A 25,025-nucleotide genomic window follows, 5' to 3' on the forward strand; every position below is an offset into this window, starting at 1 on the left:
TCTCTGGAGAGGATTGCATTTGGCCCCTAGATATTGCTAAATTATAAGCCTGACCCTCAGGCTGTATCTTTTAAGATCTACAAATAAGCCTATTCCAAGGAAAGACTGAACATTTCAGTCTGCTGCCTCAGAGTTGTGCCCTGGGAGAATAGCTGGTTTAAGAACTGTTAACTCTGTTTGTTATGGTCCTGTGGGACCCAGGAATATAAGCCCAGCAGGCAGTGCCAGTCAATCAAGGGGTGCGTCCCATGGGCAGCAACTGCAAAAGCCACGGTGTCAGACATGTATATGCACAAGCTCCTTTCTGGGAAATGCTAGCAATCTGGAATGAGGCAGAAGGAAAGCACGAAGATACCGCCTGCTGGCCTCCCTGGTCGCTGGAGAGTATTGCATTTGGCATCTAGATGTGTATTAAATTAGAAACCTGCTCCTTAGGCCAAAGCAAATAGGTTTCTTTCTCCAAAAAACTTCTGACCTCAGTCTGCTCTGCACTGGGCCCTGGAAGGAGGGCCACAGTGAGTTGACGTGAGCCCGTTAAGAACTGTCTCTCATCTCACTACAGCGTTGGACCCAGGCCCTGTTGGCTTTCAGAGCGAGATGTTTGGGGGACCCACCTCTAAAGTGGAAGTCTTACAAGCTGGGGTGCCAGATGTGGGGTCCAAACTCTTTTCTCCTCAGAGAGAATCTAGGAGTTGTGAGTTCCCTTCCAGTGCATGTCACCCCGCTAAGGGTGGGCTTTATGGTGAGTGTGATCTGCCTTTCCTTCCCACTTCAATGTGAGTTTTTTCTTGTTTGCCTGACATGTAGGAGTCATTGAACTAGTTTCTGAATTCCTTTCAGAGGGAATTGTTCAATATGTAGCTGTAGATTTGGGTGTCTGTGGGGGTAAGGTGAGGAGTCTCCTGTGTTGCCTTTTTTATTTTTCTATATTGCCATTTTGACCCTGAATTCTCCAATACAGTTTTGTAGATAATTATCACAGTCTTCCTATTTTGGGGTTACTACTGTCCCCATTTGCTTTGAGGCATAGCCTTGTGCTCTCTTTCCCAGCCCTGACCTAACACTCAGCTGCTTTGTGACTCTAGAAAAATAACTGTGCGCTGCCTGAGGATGTGAAGAATTTTTACCTAATGACCAATGGCTTCCACATGACCTGGAGTGTGAAGCTGGATGGTGAGTCAGCCCCTTTGCTGTCGGGGAACCTTGAGAGGTTAGATGCGACAACTCTGAGGGCCTTTACAACTTTTGAGTCTTTGAATCTGGATGGTTTCCCTGGGTTCTTTTAAAGTGCAGTGTTCAGAAGCTGTGACCAAAGCTAACATATACCATCAATTCTTCACACCCCTGCCTTGTGCCAGAGTCTAGCCAGTACTTAAATGGAATCTCAATAGAAACTTCCTGTTAGAATGAGGAAGAGGAAAAAAATTAATCACGACAAACAAATCCTGAGCCACCTCACACTTAAAAGTCTCTAAGGACTCCACCGCAGAGCAGTCTCCTCAGGGTGAGCTGCAGTGACAGCCTCTGCTGGTCATAAGAGGGTCTCCCTTCCTTCATTCCCAATGTAGCAAAGACCTCAGGGCTCTGGTCAGAGGGTCAGACCTTCTCTCCCTCACATCTCTTCAGCCTAAGTCACCAACCGCCTCTGTTTGCAGGCAGTTGTTATTAAATGTGTCTAGGACAGATTTTGGTGTTGCGGATGTGGGTAACTCACAACTTGGTACATGTCAGAGATTGAGGTACTATATAGACATGAAAGGCAGTGCTGCACATTTAGGTGAAGACTAGTAAAATTTCCTAGGTGAGGAAATTCTGATCTAGCCACTGGATTCCAGCCCATTCTTAGCACAGACTTCCCTGTCCCCAGGAGGCCTTTATTGCCCCCATACTCCAGCTCCATGACCAGATCTACTCTGGTCTTTGGGAAGCACCCTACACCTTCCGTGCTGTCACTGAGAATGCAGGAACTTTCGTTGCACAGCAAATCTGCAGAACAGACTTCTCCCCTTCATTGCCTCTTGTTTCCTGAATTTCCTCTTTTTAAGTGATTGCCACAACCTTCTTATTTCTCTCTCACAGATGAGCAGAGGCACTCTTCATAGCTTACTACTGAGCACGTCACATGAACTTTTAGCTTACAATCATTTCCTCCAATGGCCTAGAAACCATTCTTGTTGCCAGTATGAGAACCCCCCCCCCCCCTTTGTAGCATGGACTTGGCCTTTGGCGTCTGGAGCAACAGAGAGAGGAGACAAAACCTAGACTGTCAGATTCTCTCTTGCCCACATCCTGGAGATAGGCTAGCCTTTTCACAAGCCTGACTCAGAAAAGAAACATTTCGTGAAGGTTTTACGAATGAGTCCCTTCTTATTATTACAATAACTTCTCCAGTTTAATCCTCCCAACCCATCTTCCTATCCTTACCCCATTTTTCACTGGATAGCTAAAGTCAGTAACAGAAAAACCAGCAGAGGCATCTTCTGATGTTTACCTCTTTAGTGGCCTTTTCTTCTTGGACATTCCATGGTCTATACACCAGCTCCTTTTCGCCTCAGCCATTCCAGTTTTCTAGCAGTCAGATGTCTAAGTCTTTGTGTGCCATCCCATGTCCAGCACTCTTCATTTCAAGGATTCTGTATAATAATAGTTAAGGAAAATGTAGAGTCTGTCTGTTTCTTATTTACGCCCTAATCACAGAAGACTGGACCCAAGCAAGAAGTCTGCCAAGTTCTCTCCACGGAATAAGGAAAAATGAAGTGGGGGGAGATATTTTCCATCGTGAAAGCTTATAACAAGAAGACTAAAAGGGGTCAGTTATAACCAAAACTGTTACCTTTTTGGAAAGTATAACCTTTCATTCAAGGTGAAGAGGAGTAAAAACATGTTTAAGTCCATTGCTCTTCATACATGGCCCCTACCCTAGATTTCCCAGTTCCTTTTGAGCATCTCTGTTTTAAATTTTCTTGAATAGTCTGCCCTTACACATGCAGTAGGGACTCTTCAACCATCACCCCAGTTTTTTGGGGGTTTTTTTTGGTTTTTGTTTTTTTGCATGAAAGGTTGGTGCTTTAGAGAATGTAGTGCATTGATTCTTTTCTTTCCACTTTCCATCAGATTCCTCAGCCCTGGGATCAAACAACAGCTGGGCTTAGATCACTTAAGCAGAATCTCTACTGATGACCATGGTAGCTAGGCTGTACTCCATGTAATTCTCCTTTTTAATGTTCCCATAGAGCACACCATTCCATTGGGCAACATGGCAATTAACAGCATCGCAAAACTGACTCAACTCAACCAGTCTTCCATGTACTCACTTCCTAACGCGCCAACTCTGGCAGACCTGGAGGATGATACAGAAGAAGGTACCTGGGGGAACTCATGCTCTGAGTTAGAAATCAGCCTGTGATATGTTCCCGCAAACTCTTCCCATTCCTAGCTTCTCAGGACTGTAGGAGTAAGGTCAAAACAGCCTCTATCAAAGGAAATGTCCATGAAGAAAATGCCAGGGTTGGATGCCTTGTTTCTAGCACCCATTTCAGAGCCAGGCACATGGTAGACACTTAACGAATAGTTGGTAAATGAATGAATGTTACAGATTACACTTCACTCAACATTTCGGTATCAGGAGGTTTCTGGGAACATGGCAGTCTTAATGCCGCTCCCTTCCTCCCTTCTGATTGAAATGGCTAATAGTTCAAATGGCTACTAAAAGCTGTGAGCAACTATGAGAAGTAAGGACTCTGTCAGTCAGAATTGTGTTTGGCTACATATCGTAGAGACCCAATTACAATGGCTAAATGACATAGGAGTTTATTTTTCTCGTCACAAGAAATCTGGCACTAGGCTAGTGGAGCTGCTTGAGAAAGTCTCCCTCTGGCTTCCCGGTGCACCAGCCTTTGGGTATAGTTTTCATCTTCATGAGTGAGGAATGCGGGCTCTATTTCCAAGCTTCAAGCCTGTATTCCAGGCAGATAAACAAGAGTAAAGGGCAGAATCCCTTGGCAAAATCTTTCTCTTTTTACCAGGAAAACAATAGTTTTCTCAGAAGCTCCTCCCAATAGCCATTGGCCAGAACAGAGTCAGAGGGTTACCCTGAGCTGCAAGGGAACCTGAGGAGTGTTTAGCTGTGGAGTATTGATTGCCTCCTCAAACAGAATTGGGGTTTAAGTAAGAAAGAAAGGGAGGATGAATATTGAGTAGGCAACTAGCATCTCCAGTGCTAAGGCCTTGGGGTGCATTGAAGCCTTGGCAGAGAGAACCGTTGCAAGGCTTTCTCCTTTAGCTGGACAAGGTATTGGACAATCGGAGGAGTCCGGCAGCTGAGACTGGAAAGTGATGGACCCTGGGAAAAGCCTGTCACCCAGAGATGTGTGGAATTCTCAAGGGTGGGGAAAAGGTCACGGTGACTTCATATGTGTGTGCTGGAGCTTGCTAACCCCTAAAAGACAAAGAAGTTGTGAAATAAGTGGACCGAGTCTTCCCTGCCCTTTAGGCTGGAATAGTAGAGGTAGACTGGATACCAGAGATGATTTCAAGAGTCTTCAGCAAAAGACTGAGCTAGGGGTAGAGACCACATTGTCCTACATATTCATGGGGATAAAAACCACTTGGCCTCTGGCATCTGCTGGATCCTTGCTTTTTAAGATAGTTCAGCAGCTAGACCCAAGTCTCATTAAGCCAAATAGAAAAATATTGACTTTTCTCAGGGGACTCAGCAGTCAGAAATAAAAATCAGGACGAAATATCAGAATATACAACCAGAGAAATAAAACTATTAAAGGACACACATGAAAACCTAAATAAAAAGAAGAATAAGAATACTTAAGGACATTTAAGACAGCACAAAGAATTCCTATAGAAAAAAAGTAAAGATTCTCAAACAACTAACTAGAAGAATTGAAGGAAAGTATAAACATTGAAATGTGGGGCTGGCTTCAGTTGTCTCTGCAGATGACACACCCAAAGGCACACTGGGCAGTCACCAGAGCCCTGCTAAAGCGAATGTTGCTCCACAGGGTCAGCCCCTGCACTGCAGCTCCTCCACTGTAGTCACGGCCAGTCCTCACAACCAGTCAGCCTAAGGGTCAGTCCCTCCCATTGACGTGCAAACAGCAATCAAGGCTCACCTACAACAGAAGGACACACACAACCCCCAGAAGGGACACACCTGCAGCACCCAGCTCAAGTACCAGAGAGACTGTGACACTGGGCCCCACAGGACCCCTACTCTACTAAGACCAGCAGATAGCAGTTCTACTTGATACACAGGAACAAACACAGGGAGGCTGCCAAAATGGGAAGACAAAGAAACATGTCCCAAATGAAACAACAGAACAAAGCTCCAGAAAGAGAAGTAAAGGAAATGGAGACAAGCAATCTGCAAGATGCAGATTTCAAAACACTGGTTATAAGGATGCTCAATGAACTTAGGGGAAGAATAGATGACCTCAAAGAGATCATCAAAGAGATAGAAAACATAGAAAAGAACTAGTCAGAAATGAAGATACATTAGAGGGAATCAACAACAGATTAGATGAAGCAGAAGACTGAATCAGCAATCTGGAATTCAAGGTAGCAGAAAACACCCAATCAGAATAACAAAAAAGAACAAAGAATATAAATGTCTAGGAATGTGTTGTATACTTTTCACATAAGAACTCTTGGAAAAAAGGGGGACATAGTGCAAGGAAGATTTCAAAACATATTATACCGTCTCACCTAAACCTAAAAGAAAGGAGAGGGACAAGATATAAGAGTTTAATGGGTTAAATTGTGGCCCCTCCCCCCTGAAAATTCTTATGTTCAAGTTCTAACCTCCAGCACCTTAGAATGTGACCTTATTTAGAAATAGGCTCATTGCAGATGTAATTACACAGTTAAGATGACTACTGGACTAGGATGGACCCCTAATCCCATATGATTGGTGTCCTTGTAAAAAGAAAATTCGGAGACATAGGAAGAATGCTATTTGAAGGAAAAGGCAGAGATAGGATATTTCTACACACCAAGGAAGCTAAAAGTTTCAAGCAAACCCTGGGATACATTGTCCTTTTTAAAAGAGGTAATGATCCTGCTGAAAAGCCGAGACTTTGACCCGTATGTGAGACTAGGGAAATAAAATGGAGTCCAGGAACTACAAATGATGACACCCATAAAAACCACCCTACCCATTGTGTTGGCACTGTATCCTAGATGAAAGAATGAACCAGAAGAAACCACTCTTCACATGGACTGAAGCTCAGGTATAAATCATCTGTGTGTCCCAGAAAATGTTAAATCCCCAAATTGGACTAAATTGATTCCAGATTACTGATCTCCTTAGGGGTCTGGCAGAAAGAAACAGGACTTCATTCTAGAGAGGTGTTCTAAAATTGACTGTGTTAATGGTTGCACGACTCTATACATATACTAAAAACCATTGAACTGCACACTTTAAATGAGTGACTGTATGATAGGAGAATTATATGTCAATATAAAGCTCTCATATAAAAAGAAAATTCCACCTTCAAGGAAGATAACATTCTGCATGCACCTCATATTTTTTAATAAAATCATTTTTCAAAAAATAATTTGTACTAAAAAATAAACAGGCATATGAAAAAAACACACCATGAACAAGAACCAGCACAAATAACAGGTACTAGAGAGCCACTAGTACTCCCAAGGGTAAAATGATTAGGTACAGAATATAAAACAATATGGTAATGCACACATGAATATAAAACCAAACCAAAAGTTCAGTGAGGAACCAATAACAGTGATATTGCAGATTAAAAAAAAAAAGAAATTAAATATTCACTGCTTCTGGTAATGGCAGACTACTTTTTATTAGATCAAGACCTATGCCAATAATACTTTAAACTCTGGAAAAAAAAATTAAAACAGTTACCTAAAAGGACTGGAGAGTAACCAAAACAAGCAGAAATTGGAATGGCATCTGCAAATGGCAAAAGGGAACCACACTGAATGAGTTCCCTATTTTTATAACTTCACCTGAGGGCAGATCCCAGTCAGCATCAGTCAGAGCTGCTGAAACTTGGTGGGATCCTACAGTCTGGACTTTCCATTTCATCCACGGTGGAGTCAGAGACCAGACATATCCTGCCACCTGGGACAACAACAAAAACAGACAAAGTGTATAAAATAATGGGTTTCAAGACTCTGACTATCAGGCAACAAAGGAGAATGAACTGAGAGATGGGGAACAAGGTGAAAGCTAGCTTATTACTTGAGAGAGTTTCCAGTCTGTTGCATAAAAAGGGGAACCTAAGCAGAACCTACTATACTCCATGAATTGAGAAGAAAGACAAAGCTAAGAGCCAAGTTAGATGAAGACAGCTCAAGTTCACAGGACTGAGTAACAGAAGAATTTTTTGGTTTCCCAGTGTATATAATAATTATGTTTACAGTATACTGTAGCCTATTAAGTGTACATTAGATTTATGTCTAAATAATGTATACACCTTAATTATAAAGTACTTAATTGCTAAAAGATGCTAACCATCATCTGAGCCTTCAATGAGTCACCTTTTTGCTGGTGGAGGCCTTATCTTTGATTTGTAAGAAATGCAATATCTGAGAAGTACAATGAAGTGACGTGCAATAAAACGAGGTATCCCAGTAATGAAAACACCAGAACATAAGGATGTGTACAGAGATTATTACTGTAGAATTCACAGCAGAATAATGATAGGTGAATGCCCATCAGTAGGGCATGATGGGATAAATGAGGGTACAACCACTCCCACAGACTATCAAGCAGCCATTAAAAAGAGTGAATTAGAGTTATGCCACATGTCTTAGAGGGCTTTCCAATGGTTTTGCACAGAAAGCAAGATTCAGATATAGAGCCGGCCGAGTGGCGCGTTGGTTAAGAGCTGGCTTGGGACGACAGAGGGCCCTGGTTCGGATCCCACATATGAGGGACAGTGACACTGCCCTCTACAGCTAAGATGCTGAACAGCAGCTCAACCTGGAGCTGGGCTGCCGTGAGTCACCGGTGACGGTGTAGGCTGCAGCCACTGCTGCAGTGGGCTGCCATGGGCTACTGTGTGTAGCCAGCAGCCAGCGTGAGCGGCCGTCCAGAAGCTGGCGACTGATCTGCCTCTCCCGGGAAGAGCGCAATGATGCTGCCAACTTGGGCCAGTGAAACAACAGCCTCTACAACTAGACTGAAGAACAAAAGGACAGCAACTTGTCTGTTCCCCTTCCCCCAATTACCCAGCGCTGTTCCCACCTCCCAATTCCCCAATAAAAAATAAAAAAAATCTTTAAAAAAAAAAAAAGATTCAGATATAATGTATGTGATATTCCATTTTTATATAATAAATAATTTTTACAAAATTTAAATACATACCTATATGTATGTCTAACACCGTATGAGATCAAGAAGAATATGAAGGTATAACTTCTAGGGGAGGGGACAGCTCTGTTAAAAAAAAGAAAAGAAAAACTTTTTAATTAGAAATGTAAATATTTATGCATTTATATGACAATTATGTATATATAAATCAAAAATACTATTTTATAAAGTTTGGTTTATCTAATCTCTCCTAGTTTTGTGAACTCTCTCCACCCAGTCACTAATACTAATCTTTATTGCATAATAGTTGTAATGAAAGAAGCAGGAGAGAAGGTTTCTGATGCTTACATTTAATAATTTATCTTTTTTCTGTTACTTCATAATATTTGATTTCTAGGTAGGTATTTCTAACTGAGCCAGATTTAGCATTAACTATAACATAATAATTATTATAATTATATTAATTATAACAATGTTAACATTATAATTAAATATATACATTTGAGACTGAGGAAAAGAAATTCTAATCAAAAGATCATCAACTGTTATAAATGAGGGGAAAGCAGTTATCTGAGAAAAAGAAAAAAGTTATGTCAACGTCAGGTCATACAGATGAACCTGCTTTATGTAGTCCCACTCCCAAGAAGCTCAGTTTGTTCTCCTCGTGCCACCTCCCCCCAGATTCCATGACACTGCCTATTGGCGACGGGGGACACAGACAGAAGGCCTAAGCCGTGGATAAGATCTAGGGCATTTAGAGTGTAGAATTCATTTAGCCCACATTTGAAAATAATATTTAAGAATATGTCTAAGATAAGGCTTTTTGCCCGGTTTTCTCATCCTAGCAAAGCTGGATTAGTAAGTATGAGTGTGAGTTGAGTATGTTTGAACATTATCATGAACTTCTGGGTTTGCAGCCAATGAGAACGAGCCAGAGAAGCCTCACTTTGATTCTCGCAGTGTGATATTTGAGTTGGATCCTTGCAATGGGAATGGGAAGGTTTGCCTTGTCTACAAAAAAGGAAAACCAGGTAAGAATCATTGACAAGCACGGTCCTATAGTTTGATATGGCCTTGGCTGACCTTGCCCTCCAGCCATCACACAAAAGGTATGCTCTTCCCTGGCCCCCTGAGATACCATCAAGTCTCTTGTAGGTGCCAAGACCTTCTGAGCATCCCCACTAGGCCAATTAATAGAGTCTTTAAGCTATCATCATTTGTGAGTTATTGTGAAATAATGGGATTAAGATAATAAGTGAATAAAAACTAAAAGAAATTGTCATTCTGTTTATAACTCCTCCAGCAGGCTCATGTATTAGAAAAGCATCCAGGAAAAACTTGTTTCTTCTATAATGCTTTATGTAGGCCAATTAACAGCAATAAATACTTGAATTACTAGACCTCAGTCTAAGACCTCAGATGGGAAATCAAGAGAGAAGGGCTCTGGCCCCTTAAGCAGTGGCCACCACCTGGCCCCCTAAAGCAGTTCAGGCCTTGGTCTAGGGGCTGTGAAACTATAGAGCTGGACAAGGCCCAGCCTCCTTCACATAGCACTCTGCCAGATAGAAAGGGGTGAGAAGGTACACCAGGATTCACCTTGCCTCTGGGGAAAGGAGAGATGCTCTCCAGCTGGAGGAGTCTTTACGAAGCAGGCTTTGAGCTACATCTTGAATTATGGGTAGGAATGAGATATGGGGTGAGGATGGAGGGTGTTGGTGGGGTAAAGGGGGCATCCAAGCAAAGAGACTTTTGGGGAAAAGCCATGCCGTGGGAAAGTGTAACTGATTTGGGGGGAATGACAAATCCGGCTCACTGGGCCACATGGTTCATCCTGTGGATGGGGAAATGACGCCAGAAGCCCAGTTGTTCCCCTTCATGTGGAGTTTTGAAAGCCAGGGCAAGGAGTTTGGACATAACTTGGAAGAGAGTGGGGAGTTAAGGTGGTTTAGCAAAAGAAGAGCAGGATTCAAATGAAAATGTATGCGACCACAAGCAGTTTGGGAAGGGGAAAAGACTTGAGTATGGAGACCACTTAGGGAGATGTTACGGCCATTAGACATGAGATGAACTAGGAGAAGCCTACAGCAGTAAGAATGAAAGGTCAGAAGCAAATGGGAATGAGGCAGGAGCTGGTAGGATAGTGCTGCTTCAGCTCCACCAGAACGTCGCGTAGCAGCACAGGCAGGATTCCCAGGAGAGGGAGCTAGCCTGAACTCCTCCGAGGTGATTTCTCACAGCACTTCCAATTCCTATCAGAGTTCCTCTCCGTCAGAAAAGCTGAGATGCCAGTAGGTACCCACTGGGGGAGGGGGGTGCTGATTCCACACAGTAAAGGAGTGCGGTGTAGATAGCCTGATGCACCAATAGCCAAAGCCCAGTAGGTAGGTCAGTTGACCGACTGATGAAGAATTTGTAAAAGAATACCAAAGAAGCCAACTGGTAACAGTGGCCAGTGGAGAATGAGGCTGGGAGGTTGGAAGGGAAGAAAGGGAACGTTTCCTTATATTTTACATCCACCCTACTATTCAAATCTTTTTAACCATGAGTATATATTAACTTCAAAGATAAAAGGAAAAGAGTATTAAGCCATCCCTCATTGATTTACTTCGTTTGCTATTTCAGCATTAGCGAAAGACACTGAGATCTGGTTCCTGGACAGAGCGTTATACTGGCATTTTCTCACAGACACCTTTACCGCCTACTATCGCCTTCTCATCACCCACCTGGGCCTGCCCCAGTGGCAGTATGCCTTCACCAACTATGGCATTAGCCCACAGGCCAAGGTAAGGGAGGACCACCTGTCATCTCAGAGTGTAGGATGCACCAGAATCTTTTGAGGAAATGCTTAAATTGCAGATTCCCAGCTTCCTCATCTGATTCAGGAGGTTTGGGATAGAGCCCAGAAACCATTTTCAATAAGCACAGCAGGTGATTCCAGTATAGGTGGACAACCTCACTTTATGCTGACCTAGCTAAGTGGTTCCCACACTTGGCTGAGCCTCAGAATCACCAGGGGAGTTTTTTCTGGTTACATTTTATTGTGTGCTTACGCCTGATGGTGGGTTTGGCTAGGCGGTACCTGCACACAGGAACACTGAAGGGAAGTTGGTCTCTTATCCCCTGGTTCTTGGGCCTCCCACTGCACTTCCCCACAGGCAGCAACTGTTACAGTTCCTCGTATGCCTTACCAAGGTGCTCTATTGCATATAAAGCATGCGTGCACGCCGTTTTCGGTTCTCTTTTCTAAATCACAAGCGCATTGTTCTGCACTTTCTTTCACTTAACACTCCATCTTGGAGCTCGTTTCCGATCAGTACATAGAGAGCTGTCCATTTTAATGACACGGCGTATCCCAAAGTATGGATGTGCCTCATTTATATTACACATCCTGCCAAATCCACCTGATGGGCAGTGGCGGGTCTGAGGGCAGAACAATTAGAAGGACACTGTCCCCTGGTGATTTGGGACCTAGCATCCCAGGCTCAGGGATCACGAGATCAGAAGAAAGGAAGTTTATTCAGAGTCTTAGTTCTCATGCTGCATTTATTTTAAAGGCTCTGAGGTCTCATAAAGCAATGTGTGTTCATCACTTTTACTTGAAGGAAGTGCTAATAGATTTCCAAGGCAGTTTTTCATAAAAACTTACTCTCTTTACCTCATCTCTCTAGCTCTCTACCCCGTATCCCCACTAAAAAGCAGAAACAAGGACATTTCTCCTTTGAATTGACCCTCTCTCCCAATTCTGCCTTACAGCAATGGTTCAACATGTATAAACCCATCACCTACAACACAAACCTGCTCACGGAAGAGACTGACTCCTTTGTGAACAAGCTGGATCCCAGCAAAGTGTTCAAGAGCAAGAACAAGACCTTAGTCCCCAAAAAGAAAGGGCCTGTTCAGCCTGCAGGTGGCCAGAAAGCACCCTCAGGTCCTCCCTCTGCCTCTAAATCTTCCTCTGGCTCTGGAAACCCTGCCCGGAAATGAGCGGCCTCACCTCCAGCTCCCCGGCCAGCCCCACGTGATCACTTCCTCGCACAGATGCCCCAGGGGTGGCCCACGCCTCGGATTCTGGGTGTGGAACCATAGACTCCTCCCATCCAAGTGACCAAAATCTCAGGCCTCTCACTCCTATTAGGATTAGCCAGGAGTTAAAGGGCATACTCAGGTCTCCCCAAGAGTCCTTTCCTGTCCCCGCAGCAGGTCGTGCCACCCGCTGCCTCCAGAAGCTGTGGAGAATTATGGATCTTGTTTAAGAGGTCAGATCTGTTAAGAAATTTCCTTTTTCCAGCTGTGCCCTCCTACTCCTCAGCAGTGATTAGAAAAGTCCCCCAGAGAAATCACCCATTTTGACCCATGAAGCAGTAGAATTGCAGTGTTCAGTTGATAGTCACTAGTCACGTGTGGCTGTTTACATTTAAATCATATTAAAAATTCAGTCCCTCAATTGCATTATAGCCACATTGTGAGTATTCACCTGGCTAGTGGATTCCATATAGACAGCACAGAGATAATAGAACATTCCCATCATCACAGAAAATTCTGTTGGACAACACTGCATTAAAATATGTTCACACCGCTCAGATCAGTTAATTTGTTAGAGAACGTTGATACCTTAATTTGATGGGTCATAATGTTCCATGAAAACTCTTGAAAGTACAGTTGTATATTCTTCATATCCTTCACCATAAATATCACTCTATTCATCTTCAGTTTCCTATAAAGTTTCTCATCATCAGTTTCCTATAAAGTATCTTGCATCCAGTTTTGTGTTGTGATATTGCCAAAATTATCCTTGTTTTTTGTTTTTTAAAGAACAGGTGATTCTGCTGTACTTTCAGCCATCTAAAATCAAACTCCCAAGAATTGCTTTGCAGGACTGTTCATAAAGAGTTGATAAAACTAGTCACTGTTGACAAGAGCTTTCCACCTGCTTTGTCTATTCATAGCTGTTCAACAATTGGAGTGGCAGAAAAGTACAGAGAGAGACCAAGTTATCAAGGACAATAGGTGTATTTAGTCTCCCAAAGTATTTTTTTTTTCTGCTAGAACTAATCAAAGGGGAACCAGCAGCACCAGATAAAAGATTCCAGCATTTGGCTGCTTCTCCGAGATAAATCAAGGTTAGAGAGGAATTAAGACGTCACGTCATCTTGCATCGCGGTAGATATCCTTCCTCTAGTACTTGTGGAACTCCTGAATTACTTCTAAGTCAGTCCTGATTCAGTTCTAGATTTCACAAGTAAAGCAGCAGAGGAGCCACAAGAGTAGTGGTGCCCCTCAAATCTGTGACAATCAGCAGGGGGTCCTCAAAGGGCTGTAGACAGAAGGGAGCTCTGATGAGGAAATGCTAGAGAGGAGACCTTCCCTGGGAGGACCAGAGCAATAAGCAGAGCTGTCTACCTAAAATATAGGACAAAATGAAGATGTGGGACCTCTGGTTCAAAAGTCAGGAAAACATTGTACCACTAAACGTACTAAAATGTTGTTCCTCTCTATGGTCTCTCTGGTTTTTGGTTTTTTTTTTGCTACTTAATACTGGTGTAAGTAAAGAAATATTAAAATTTTAAATTATTAGCATTAATTTTATTCTTTTTAATGTCTAGTTACAGTTTTAGATGCAAATATAAGAGCATTGAACTCATGCAGAATCACCAAAATTATGCAATTTGTATCTCATAGCTTATGTATACATATTGTATGCATGTACTCTTACCATAACCATAGAAACACAAAACTAGCATAACTGTTATTTCACTTCTTGATATGTACACATTCTGTCAGCACTCTCAACTTACTGATGATAAGGAAGGATTGAAAGAAAAAGAAACTAGGAGCGCCCATACTTTTTCCTTTTCTTCTATGTCATCATTTTCAGCATAAGTGGTTGGCTAATAAAGGAAAGGAACATGAATAAGAAAGGATATGTTAGAGTTCCATGGTCATTCATGCTTCTTAGAATGTCATCATTTTCTTTCTGCATTCAAATCAAGTCTGATTGAAATGGGAAGCAAGGCCTTTGGGGGCCCTCAGTGCCCTTACTCAGTTTTATCCATAACATGCTTACCTTGTGTTATGAATCTGAACGCTCACGTGGTGGGCCCACTGGGATTCTGTGCTCATAGCGTCATGAAGGCTGTCAGTGAATGGGCGGTAAGGAACAGTGGACATACATATCGCACGCATCTCCTGCGTATGCTCCTTTGCCTCATCAGACTTCACTTAAAAAACACAAGTTCAAAGATCAAATTAAGAACTACAAGATAATGACAGGAGAGCATTAAACCAAGTATGAAGCCCTTCTGATTGTGGGGCCCTGTGTGCCTGCCCAGGTCACACGCCCATGAAGTTGACCCTGCTGATGGAAGAAGGAAGCACTCCTGGCAAAAGACTTCAGACAACATGGTTAAGTGGGTTACACAGGGAAAAACTCATGAGATTTATGTTTTGAAACTAAAGCAATTAAAATGGCAATAGGCTCTACTATAAATGAACTGCCCAAGGAAGACACCATGCTGGAATCACAAAATGAGAATAAACCACAGAATGCCATGGGAGAGAATAGTGCCTATGTGATAGCACCCAACATCAAGCACAGAATTCTCCTTTGAGGACAAGAATTCTCAAGGCTCAGAACACAGTATAGGCAGGGGTGGACAGACTTTCTTAGACGCAAGTTCTTGATGGGGTAAATGACATTACAAAGCAACTTTATATGCAGATTTCACATAAAAACCTGTATGTAAAATGAATAAACAGCAACAAAGTACATACAGAGGTGTGTTCTCTCAGACCTGTGCTATCCAATACAGTACCGAATAACAACAGATAGCCTTGAAATTTAAAATCAAATAAAATTTAAACTCAGTCTAGCCACATTTCAAGTATTCAGCAATCACATGTCTAGTGGCTACCATATTGAATAGTGCAGATACAGAACATACCCATCATCACAAAAAGTTCTATTGGGCAGCCCTCTCTTAGGCCATGCATGGCATGTTTTTACATTACCATTCTCAGAATAATTCTGCTGCAAAGCCCTTTTATACCATGTTCTACTCAACAAAGAGCAAGGACATTTACCTAATTTAAGACACCATTTTTCTAAGACGGAGCATCCTTTCCTACTTTACATATTTTTACAGGGAAAGCCAGGATGAGTCAGCGTGCCACGGCACACCTTGGAAAAGGGGCCGTCATCCTGGCTGCAGAGTGAGCTGCTCGGACTCTGCGCTTTGCTCCATGTGGTAGTCATGGGCCCCAGAGCAGCTCAGCCGCTAGGCCCCTGCATATTAGCGTGGAAAGCTGAGAGGAATGAAGGAGCAGATTTTCTGCACCTTAAAGCAGTTCATCACTGCCCTCCCAGGGAGCAGGTGGAACTGGCTTTGAAAACACCTTCTTGAGCTCAAAAAGGATCACTCAAGACACTCAAGAAATGTCACTTCTCAAATTACCTGCTATTCCTCTGGAGACCAAGTTAGCTTTTTCTTTTTTCACACCATAAAAGACTGGCAAAGAATACCTTGTAAACCAACCAGGACAGGGACAGAAACAGTCTTCAGAACAGTTTAAGTCTAACGGAGAGAGAGATCTCATCCCTCAAGCAAAAACTACAAGTGAAGGACGAACTATTAGGACAAGATTAATAAGATGGAAAAGTAGCTTACCGTTACAGAGTCTCCAGTTCCCAACTTTATACTTTAAACTTTATTTGTAAACGAGGTCATCCCTTAGGATATAGGTAGATACAGATTGTTCTTGAGGGTCTGCGTTTAAATCCCTTGTGCTTCCTGAGACACATCTCCCACAGGTGTCTCGCCCACGACCACAGTTTCTGGAACTGCTGGGATTCTAGAATGCAGGTTTATTGAACAACTTAAGAAAAACTATTTTCCTTTAAATATTTGATTCTCAAAACAGCCTGCTGTGGCCTCAATTACTATTTTCACAATTCATATTTTAGGCCATTCAAAAATGGGAAATCACCTTCAACATTATAACATCAATTAAAAACACGAAGAATTCTATCAAGCACAAGACAAATCCCAAATTTTGCCTTACCAAAGTACTGAGGCTGGGCTATTGAAGGCCCTGGATTTTATGAGGGTTATATAATAAAATAAAGATTATCCCTACATTGTCATGTAAAAAAAAAAAAGTCTTACATTTGTTCATAAACAAGCTTATAAAGTTTAATTAAACCAAACAATGAACTTCAATATACATGTTGATTTAAGAAGTTGTCTAAATGTTCACAATCTTTACAATTTCAGGACAGTTTTTCTTCCAAAAAGAAATGAGTTGTTTTTTCATACCTGCTGAGATGGGCTGCTGGATTGGAACCCATTTCCTTCCATTGAGATTACGTTTCTGAGGATGGGTTGAGCGAGAATGGGCTTCTTTATTCCTTGTCACTTCCAATCTCACACCTCATCTTTTAAACCACAAAGGACTCTGACGTTGATCGAATTGCTCTAATTCTGTAGCCATGTCTACCACCAGCTGCTGTGTGCAGAGTTCCAGGAAAAACGACCTTGTCTAAATCAGCATATCATCAGAACTTCTTTTTCAGGGACTGGATAAAGCAGCTGCAAAAGCTTCCCCAGGCAGCCAGCTCTCCTTCTTTCAAAGTGGAATTTTACAAAAATATAATTATTCCATTGAGCACACAATTCAAGTGTTTTGGTTGGTTGGTTGGTTGGTTGGTTGGTTGGTTGGTTGGTTGGTTGGTTGGTTGGGGCTTTTTTGGAAAACGTGACTGCTTCATTTTCCTAGCCCACTGCCCTACCCAAAAGTATCTGTCTGTCCCTAAGTGGAACCCACTTCCAGAGAGGAGTGCAGGTTTAAAAGCATTTCTCAGCAGATGCTTATTAAGGGGCAGGGACACTCTCTAAAGGAATATGAGCTTTCTGATTTATTTCTGAAAGAACAGAAGCCAAGGCCTCTGCTTAGTTGGGTCAACTGAATAGTCCAAGTGCTGCCGTGGCCCCTCAGGGTCCAGGAAAGCCTGCTGCTAACACAGGAACAGAAGGCGCCCCACTTACCCTGAGGTTGACTGAATGCCATATCTGTAATATCCTGTGCAGGTCCTCTATGGGATATCATTTATATTTGGTCAAACCCACTTCCTTGTGTTTCCACCTAAATCAGATAACTTATGGCATATTATATCAAAATGAACAGAAGAAAATGCGTGAAGTAGAAACCTGTTGTCTAGCCCCTGCAATGGGAAACGAGGAGGTCAGAGTGCTTGAGTCTCTGCAGACATGGGGACTGGCACATGCAAACCTCTTCCGGCCCTCCAGCCACAAGCAGGGAACCTGGGGATTGGAGCCTGGGAGACACAGTGGGTCCAGCACCCACTGAACCTACATGGTTGATGAACTATGGTGTCACAGTCCTTCCTCAGTGATGGTCAGAATGTGCCAGATTTCATTCTCAGGTGTTGCTTCTAATTAGGCAGAACCTATTTAATGTTCCTGTACATGGAAAGCTGTACTTCTAAATTATAAAACGTCTGAAAAAGACGCCACCTAATCCAATAGTGAGGAACAATTTCCACTATGTCAACAGCTGAAATCATGTTTGAACTACAAATTCCCAAAATCATAAATTTGTCCTTCTTCAGGTAGACCTTAAATATTCTTTTTAAAAACAATAACTAAATAGAGCCCATTAAGAGACTATAATGGGTTGGCCCTCCCTCAGTTGAGCATCGGCAATCTTAAAGACCTCTCACCTTATCCGTTCATCAAAGTGGGAATCATTCCATCATAAAGTCACAATAGATTTCTTTGAGCTTCTGAATCTTTCCTACTTGTGCTGAATGTAGATGGATGGGTGGGTGGGTAGGTGAATGGATTGCCAGTTATTAATAGTTGAAGATTTGTGCATGATTGTCAGCCCTTATCCAAAGGAGCTTAGATAGTTCTGCCACCTTGTGTACAACCAGGCCTCCAGGATTTCAGCTTGGTCAGGGTGGGACTGACTGGCTTCCCACACACTGCCCCCCACCCCCACCCCTGGTTCAGGCTGTGCTGCACGTTTGGGCCTAGACTATCCAACCAACAGACCATCTTAAGGATTCTAAAAGAACAAAAAATAACCAGGAACTAGTGTGACAAGCCAGGATATATCTCTTCCCATCTTCTGTCCTTGAGGAAAATTATTCAGTATCTCTCATCCTCAACTTCTTCGTACATAAAATGAAAATGCAGAGTGGCTATAAGGATTATATAAACTAACACATAACAAGTGCCCACACAAAGATGCCTTCAATAAATATTTTAACTATTTAAAAAATCATTCAGAAAGCCCATTTTCCCCTCCATGAATTGCCTAGCAAACAGGAATGATTTTTCTACCACATAGACTGCTTTTTTGGACAAAATTGATGGGGCATTTGAATATCATGTACTTTCATTGCAATTACAAAGACATTTCGCCCCTTAGGCAACAGCGTCTTTTTTATTTTTACTTACCTCTCTGACAAAATGTATAAATTGCTGCAGAGTGGTTGATTAAATTTTAATTTTAGTTGATGACCACCTCGTGGTCTCAGGTAAGCTCCCTAAGGGGAGGACTCATGACGCCTTTTCCCAGCCGAACCCCAGTCCCTGGCACAGGGTCACCTCCATAACAGGCCCTCAGTGCATATCTGTGTTTGGCATTGTATTAATTTCCTGGAGCTGCCATACACATTACCACAAACTTGGTGACTTAAAACAACCGAAATGTATTCTCTCAGTTCTGGAAGCCAGAAGTTCAACTTCAGTTTCATTGGGCCAATAGCAAGGTGTCCATGGGGCCTCACTCTCTCCAGAGGCTCTAGGGGACAATTTGTCCCTTGCCTCTTCCCAGTCTCTGCCTCTGTCTTCATAACGTTTCCTCTTTTGTATGTATCAAATTGGATTTAAGGCACACCTAGATAATCCAAGATAAGCTCTCCATGCCCAGACCTTAATTTATTAACATCTGCAAAGACCCTTCTTTATAACATTTACAGGTTCCTGCAGTTAGGACCTGCTATCTTTGGGTGGCCATTATTTAGCCTCCTACAGTGGTATCTGGTGATACGCCAGCCCAAGGCCGTGACAGAAAAGGTGGACTTGAGAGCGGGGGACTATAAGGAGGCCACCACAGGTTAGAAGCCTGGAAACCAGGCCTCCTGACTCCAGGCCTCTGTCTTCCTCTCTGCACTGTGTCAATGGACTTGGAATAAAACTAAACAGGGTCTTCAGCCCTCCAAGGCTATGTGCACCCTTCCCTCCATCCCAAAATCGCTAACTTATTTTTAAAATAGAAAAACCTTAAGAGTCCAAAGAAACCCAAATTCCAGACATCTTTAACAGAGAAGTGTTTGCATTTCTTTACTAGCAGTTTGGTCATTTCAACCCAAGTGAAGAATTAGGCACTAGAGTAGCTATGGTGATAACCAGCAAGATGAGCAACAGCATCTCACAAGTGTAAGGTACCATTCCCTTTAATGCTTCTCAAAGGTCTTTTAGAGAAACTTAACACCCTGAATCAAGAAATGCTAACAGAGGAAGCCAGAATTAGTGGCAGCTAGCAGACAGGCAACGAGCAATAGGAAAAATCCTCCCGTTTCACTAAAAACGACTAAACCAAGTTCCCAATAAAAAGAGACCTACCTAGCTGCAACCAAAAGATTAATTTAGCTTGCTGGCTTCCTCTGAGAGGTTTTTAATCCTTAAAATAAATATTAGATGCATTCAGTCACTTTCTTCCAACTGTGACCTTTTGCTCTAAAGCAATAACTCTCAGCAGAACACCCAGGGCCCCTGTAAGAGCGTCAAAGTATTTGTTCATTAAATGGTTCAACGAAAATGCATCTTCCCTTTTGTGTATACATCACCATTCCCAGTGATACAGCTATTCCATGTCGATGTTCAGTGCCAAGGCAAATAAATACGCAAAGACCACGAAACAATATGCAGAGTATTGCACATGATTTAGAACCATAAGGAAATAAACATTAATACCTATGTATCCTTTTCAATAAAGTGATTAAATAAACTCAATTGTCTGTAACATACAGACCTAGCTCTTGCAGGGTCCAGGCTCGCCCGGGGTACTCACACTCATCACGTATTACTGGACAAATGGTTGCTGACAAGAGCTCCCTGTTGCTCAGTTAGTGGGGATGAAGAAGAGGGGGGACACAGTCACAGAGGCCTGTGGGGTGAACATATACATATGCTCTTTGGCTTTTCAGACTACACACTGCATCTTGTCTATCAATCACATATACCCAGATTTAGGAGTACAGAGTCACAGAGGTTTTGAAAGTAAGGCAAAGGTAGAATTAGTGTCCTGATGATCTTTCAACCCCCAAAATACCCTCTGTGACGGTTTACCTCTCCCTGTTTTCAGAGGCAGAGGTTCTTCATGGGGAGCCACACGACCCTGGACCAAGGGACTTCTGTGGAGGGCTCAGCTACCACTTGAGCACCAGCCCTCTCAGCGTGGCTCTGAGGTCGCTCACAGCCCCTCATGGTGCCCCCTGCTCTGGACACCTTAGCACCTCATGACCTCTACTACATTCGTCATTTTCTGTAGACAAAGCTTTACATTTCCATTTTGTTTTGGTGACTTAGTACATTTTTTGAGAAAATGAGTTTTTACATAGGAGGCAAGTGAGTGAGTTGCAGAATAGTTGATTTTTGAAAATGCTACTCTAATTTTTGCTTCAACCACAATGGAGCAAAACAAAGCATGTGGGTCAGGTTATTGCTAACATTCCTATAACAAAGCCTGATGCATAATAAATCAGGAGTTACAAAGAGCACCTTGTCAGGGCTTCTCATTCTATTAACAAAAGATGAAGCCCGAAGGGCCTGGAGACCATTCTGAGCCAGTGTCCTGAGGAATCTGAGAAGTTTTGCCGATTCAGAAGGAGGCAAGCCTGTGGAGCTGTTTAAGGTCCTACACCCAAGAGATGAGAAGTTTCTGGTTATGACATTAAACTTTATTTATTTAGTATTTGAAACATGGTGTACATTTATGAATTCATATAAACATTTAGTACATCTAAAATCCACAACTCGTAAACAATCTGTGCTTTCTTTTGTGTACAATTTTGGAGTTTACATCCGGATATTTTTGTGTTGTGGAGAGACCCAGTCTGTGACTCTAATCAAATTGCCTCAGAGGACCACAGGAACTGTGACAGGAGTGATCTGCTCCTTAAAAGGGCTGTTCCTTGCACAGAAAAGGTGCCACACTTTGGAACTACTAAACCAGGTGTCAAGAAAACGAGAGAAACACTGCTGACACAATGAAGAAAGTACATGAAAGAGACTCTGAGAGAGTCACGTCCGTGCACAGCGGGCAACACAGCCATGCCACCGTGACACAGAGAAATGGGCACTCCCTTTCAGAACCTTCAGATGTTAATGGCGAGTCTTCTTGCCCCCCAGCAGGAGCATGCACTCAGCTCAGGCACACTTCTTAGGGCGCCCACGGGTATCACAGCTGCAACTCCGAGGTGCCCACCAGGCCGAGGGCTCTGGCTTCTTCTGGGGTCAGGCCACTCTTCAGGGTCCTTCGCACTACAGCAGCACCGGAGGATTGGTCAAAGGGATGAGAAGAGAAGAGGTATTAGCAGCCAGGCATATGGCAGTCGGTCCTCCGGACCCCCTACTCCCAAGGATTCCCGGGGGACTCGTAGGGCTCACAGAGGTCTGGCCCCGTCCTGCCCCTGCTGAAGCGCCCTGGCCATCTATCTGCCAGGGCGGGAAAATCTTGGGGCTGCAAGAGGCTGACCTAAAGACGGCACCGGTGCTGCCCTGGACAGCCAAGTGGAGGAGGGGAGAGGGGTGGCTTATAAGTGGGGAGAAGGGAAGAAAGGCCCATCCTTACAAAGTTTCTGAGAAATGGGTGCAAACTGTCAAAATTCAGAGGGCACGTTGAGAGCTCAGCCTCTGACCAGCATAAGGAGTGGATCAGAGCTGGAAAAACAATTTGCAGAGCCTTGGAAAATGTGAGTTCCAATGATGCAAAGACAACCCCACAAATATGCAGGAGCAGCAGCAATGCTGGGGACATACCAAAGAACCCATGGCCTGCAGAGCAAGGTGTTAAGAGAACCCAGCGCAAGGGGCAGCAGTCAAGATGAGTCTCTCTGTGAGCAGCATGAATCTTACTCTCAACTCATCACAAGGCCTCTACAGAGAATAACCAGTGATTCCTTATGGACTGGATTCCAAGAAGCAAACTGCCAAACTTCTGGGTGGATTTGGTGGATATTCTCTATGCAACACACAAGGCTCACGAAGGACGAATGACCCTTATCACTGGTGCTTCCCCCAGTAAAGGAACACTCATGTTTCACTGACTTAGAATTGGCTTGTGTGTCACTTGGAACTGTGGGTGTTTCCATTGTTCAGTGTTGGTCAGTTTTGATGTCAATAAGTAAGGCTGGATAAGGATGAATGAGGAAGCAACTACCCCTTCTAACACAAGACCTTCCATTTGAAAGGTTGCCTAATTACATTTCCCTTAATTTATAAATTGAATTCGGCCTACTCTGTATGTAAGGTCATACAGAGTTTGGGGTACTTGTTCTACTTTCAGAAAAGATGTGTTACAGATCTACCTTTCATCCTAGATCCTTAAACAGCCAGAGGATCTGAGATGAGCAGGGCAGGCCCCTGGTCAGAATGTGGAGAAAGCAAAGCTCACCCTTAGTATCTTCCCATCTTTCCTTGCCAGACCCAATTCCCTGCATCCCCTCTGTGACTGGGGCTGCAGGCGTTACCCTCTGAGGCCTCCCAGAGGGCAGGGCCCCACCTCATAAGTCCGCAGGCAATAAATACCCCATATTCCATGTCTCCCTATTATCCCCTGGGCAAAAGCTCACTTAGCCTGTGGACAAAGGATCTGAAAGACCCATGCCCATGGGAGAATGAACAGGGGCTAATATCTATTGCTAAGAGGTTTCTTCTCTCCCAGGAATCAGCACTTTGAACAGGACCAACAACTAACCCATCAATTGGTCAATCAACAAACACTTTATGGAGAACCTAGTATGTGTTCAGCTTTCCACTCAAAGAATCAACACACTTCTAGAAGACTCACAGACATAAAGTCTGGGTTTTTATAGAGATAAAGATCTGTGGTGAGGGGTAGCCTCAAATCATACCACCAACACACACTACTGTATGTCCAAGCCTAGCTCTTGGCCCCTGAGCTGTCCATCTGCAGCTGCTTCTGCACTAGCTCACTCCACCCCGGCCCCTTGGGCTCCAGACTGAGTGTCTAACTTATCCAGACAAAATGTTTGGCTCCAGAGCCTTGGCTGGAGGCAGACTGCATTTAATTGAGCAATGGAATTCGTTCTATGGGGCAGCAATAAAAATACTAGTTTGTAATAACCCTTTATGTCACTAAAGCACTCCTTCAAGTATTTGTTAAGGAAAGATAATAACTTTAATGGCAGAAAATAGGATAAAAATATTTCTCATTCTTGACAAGGACTGCTAAGACCTCTTATCCAAGATGCAAAATTCTGCCTGAAGAAGTCCATGCTGCACTAGCAGGGCATCTTAAATTTCATTAGCCGCAGAGGTGGCATGGACATGTGTCTATGAACTATAATCTTGGTGCCTATAGGTATGCATGCCTGGCCAAATGAGGACAAAAGGCTCCATGAACTGGTAGGCATTTTTTACCCATGAGGGCATTTAAAGCTCTTCTTTAACACTTCTGGTCACATATTTGCTTTAGTCCTGTAACTGTAGTGTTTTGTTCATGTAAAAACTTCAATAAGGACCCGGCATCTTATAGCTTATGCAATAATTTCCCAGTAGATATGGGCATTGGACCAGCCTCTCTGGGACAGGCTCAGAGAACAGAATAAAGCTTCATAAGCCTAACTGCCTGACTGCATAGAGGCTATGCCCTTGGCATCATAGTCTACTCAAAGTTTTGATATGCCAGACCTCTTGGGACCCTCTCACACCCCTTCTGCATGGGCTCCTGTGTTGTCTGCTGCAGGAAAAAGCTAGTACAGGCTAAGGTCCCTTTGCTTGTCTGACGTGTCCCTGAAAAGTGGGTCTTCATGGAAAATCTGTCTCATCCATGGGATCCTACTTTCTGTGGGCCTTTATGACAATTCAGATAAATTCCCTTATAGTAAATATAATAATAAATATAATAACCTCATAATAAACCAAATAAATACATCAGCCCCCACAAGCTTTAAGAATTTGAACCCTCCCTTTGTTAAAGAGTCAAAGTTAATTCACATTACCACTTGACAGAAAGTATAAAATGAAGGTAATCAGTTAAAATCAGCTTAGTACCCCAAATTCAAATCATGCATGGAAAGGGCTTCTTTGGGTGTCCATTCATCCATCTGTCTGCTCATCAGTTCACTCATTCATTCAACAAACGTGCCTCAAGCCTCTACCTGAGCCAAGTATTGCAGTCAAGGAGGCAGGGGGTTGACAGGGACACGGTGTGCGGAGACAGCAGACCCTGTCCAAGACAGAGAGTTGGCTCTCACTTCCGAAGGCAATAAAAGGCTGGGGACATTAGAGAATGAGGCGACCAGCAAACAGGGGCCGGCAGGAGGTGGGACTTGTACAATAGAAACAAATCTTCCATCACATTGGGGATTGCTCCAGTGGGGTGCGGGAGACTGGCTTACATCTGATAAGATAATGTCTGGGCCCCTCTCCACTCCCCATTCCTGCTTCCCGCT

At 43.2% G+C, this 25,025-nt stretch overlaps 2 protein-coding genes across 15 annotated transcripts in view; one reads left to right on the forward strand and one right to left on the reverse strand.

The window, feature by feature from the left end:
- The first annotated feature begins 22 nt into the window (after positions 1 to 22).
- On the forward strand, positions 23 to 14,223 carry TPGS2 (tubulin polyglutamylase complex subunit 2). The gene is made up of 6 exons (XM_019637906.1): positions 23 to 742; positions 1,086 to 1,173; positions 3,234 to 3,362; positions 9,220 to 9,333; positions 10,925 to 11,085; positions 12,056 to 14,223. The coding sequence occupies exons 1-6, from the start codon at positions 650 to 652 to the stop codon at positions 12,284 to 12,286; spliced, it is 816 nt and encodes a 271-aa protein (XP_019493451.1). The 5' UTR covers positions 23 to 649; the 3' UTR covers positions 12,287 to 14,223.
- A 7,019-nt stretch (positions 14,224 to 21,242) lies between these two features.
- Positions 21,243 to 25,025, reverse strand: part of FHOD3 (formin homology 2 domain containing 3) — a 456,454-nt gene continuing 452,671 nt past the window's right edge. For 8 of the 14 annotated variants that reach the window (XM_019637921.1, XM_019637916.1, XM_019637917.1 and 5 more), the window contains one exon: positions 21,243 to 21,870. In XM_019637921.1, coding sequence (XP_019493466.1) covers positions 21,788 to 21,870 — 83 coding nt within the window. In that variant the 3' untranslated portion in view covers positions 21,243 to 21,787. The remainder of the gene's footprint in view (positions 21,871 to 25,025) is intronic. The other 6 variants (XM_019637927.1, XM_019637915.1, XM_019637928.1 and 3 more) reach the window with 2 other exon arrangements.

Source organism: Hipposideros armiger, unplaced genomic scaffold (genome assembly GCF_001890085.2).
Source record: "Hipposideros armiger isolate ML-2016 unplaced genomic scaffold, ASM189008v1 scaffold_36, whole genome shotgun sequence".
NCBI lineage: Eukaryota > Metazoa > Chordata > Mammalia > Chiroptera > Hipposideridae > Hipposideros > Hipposideros armiger.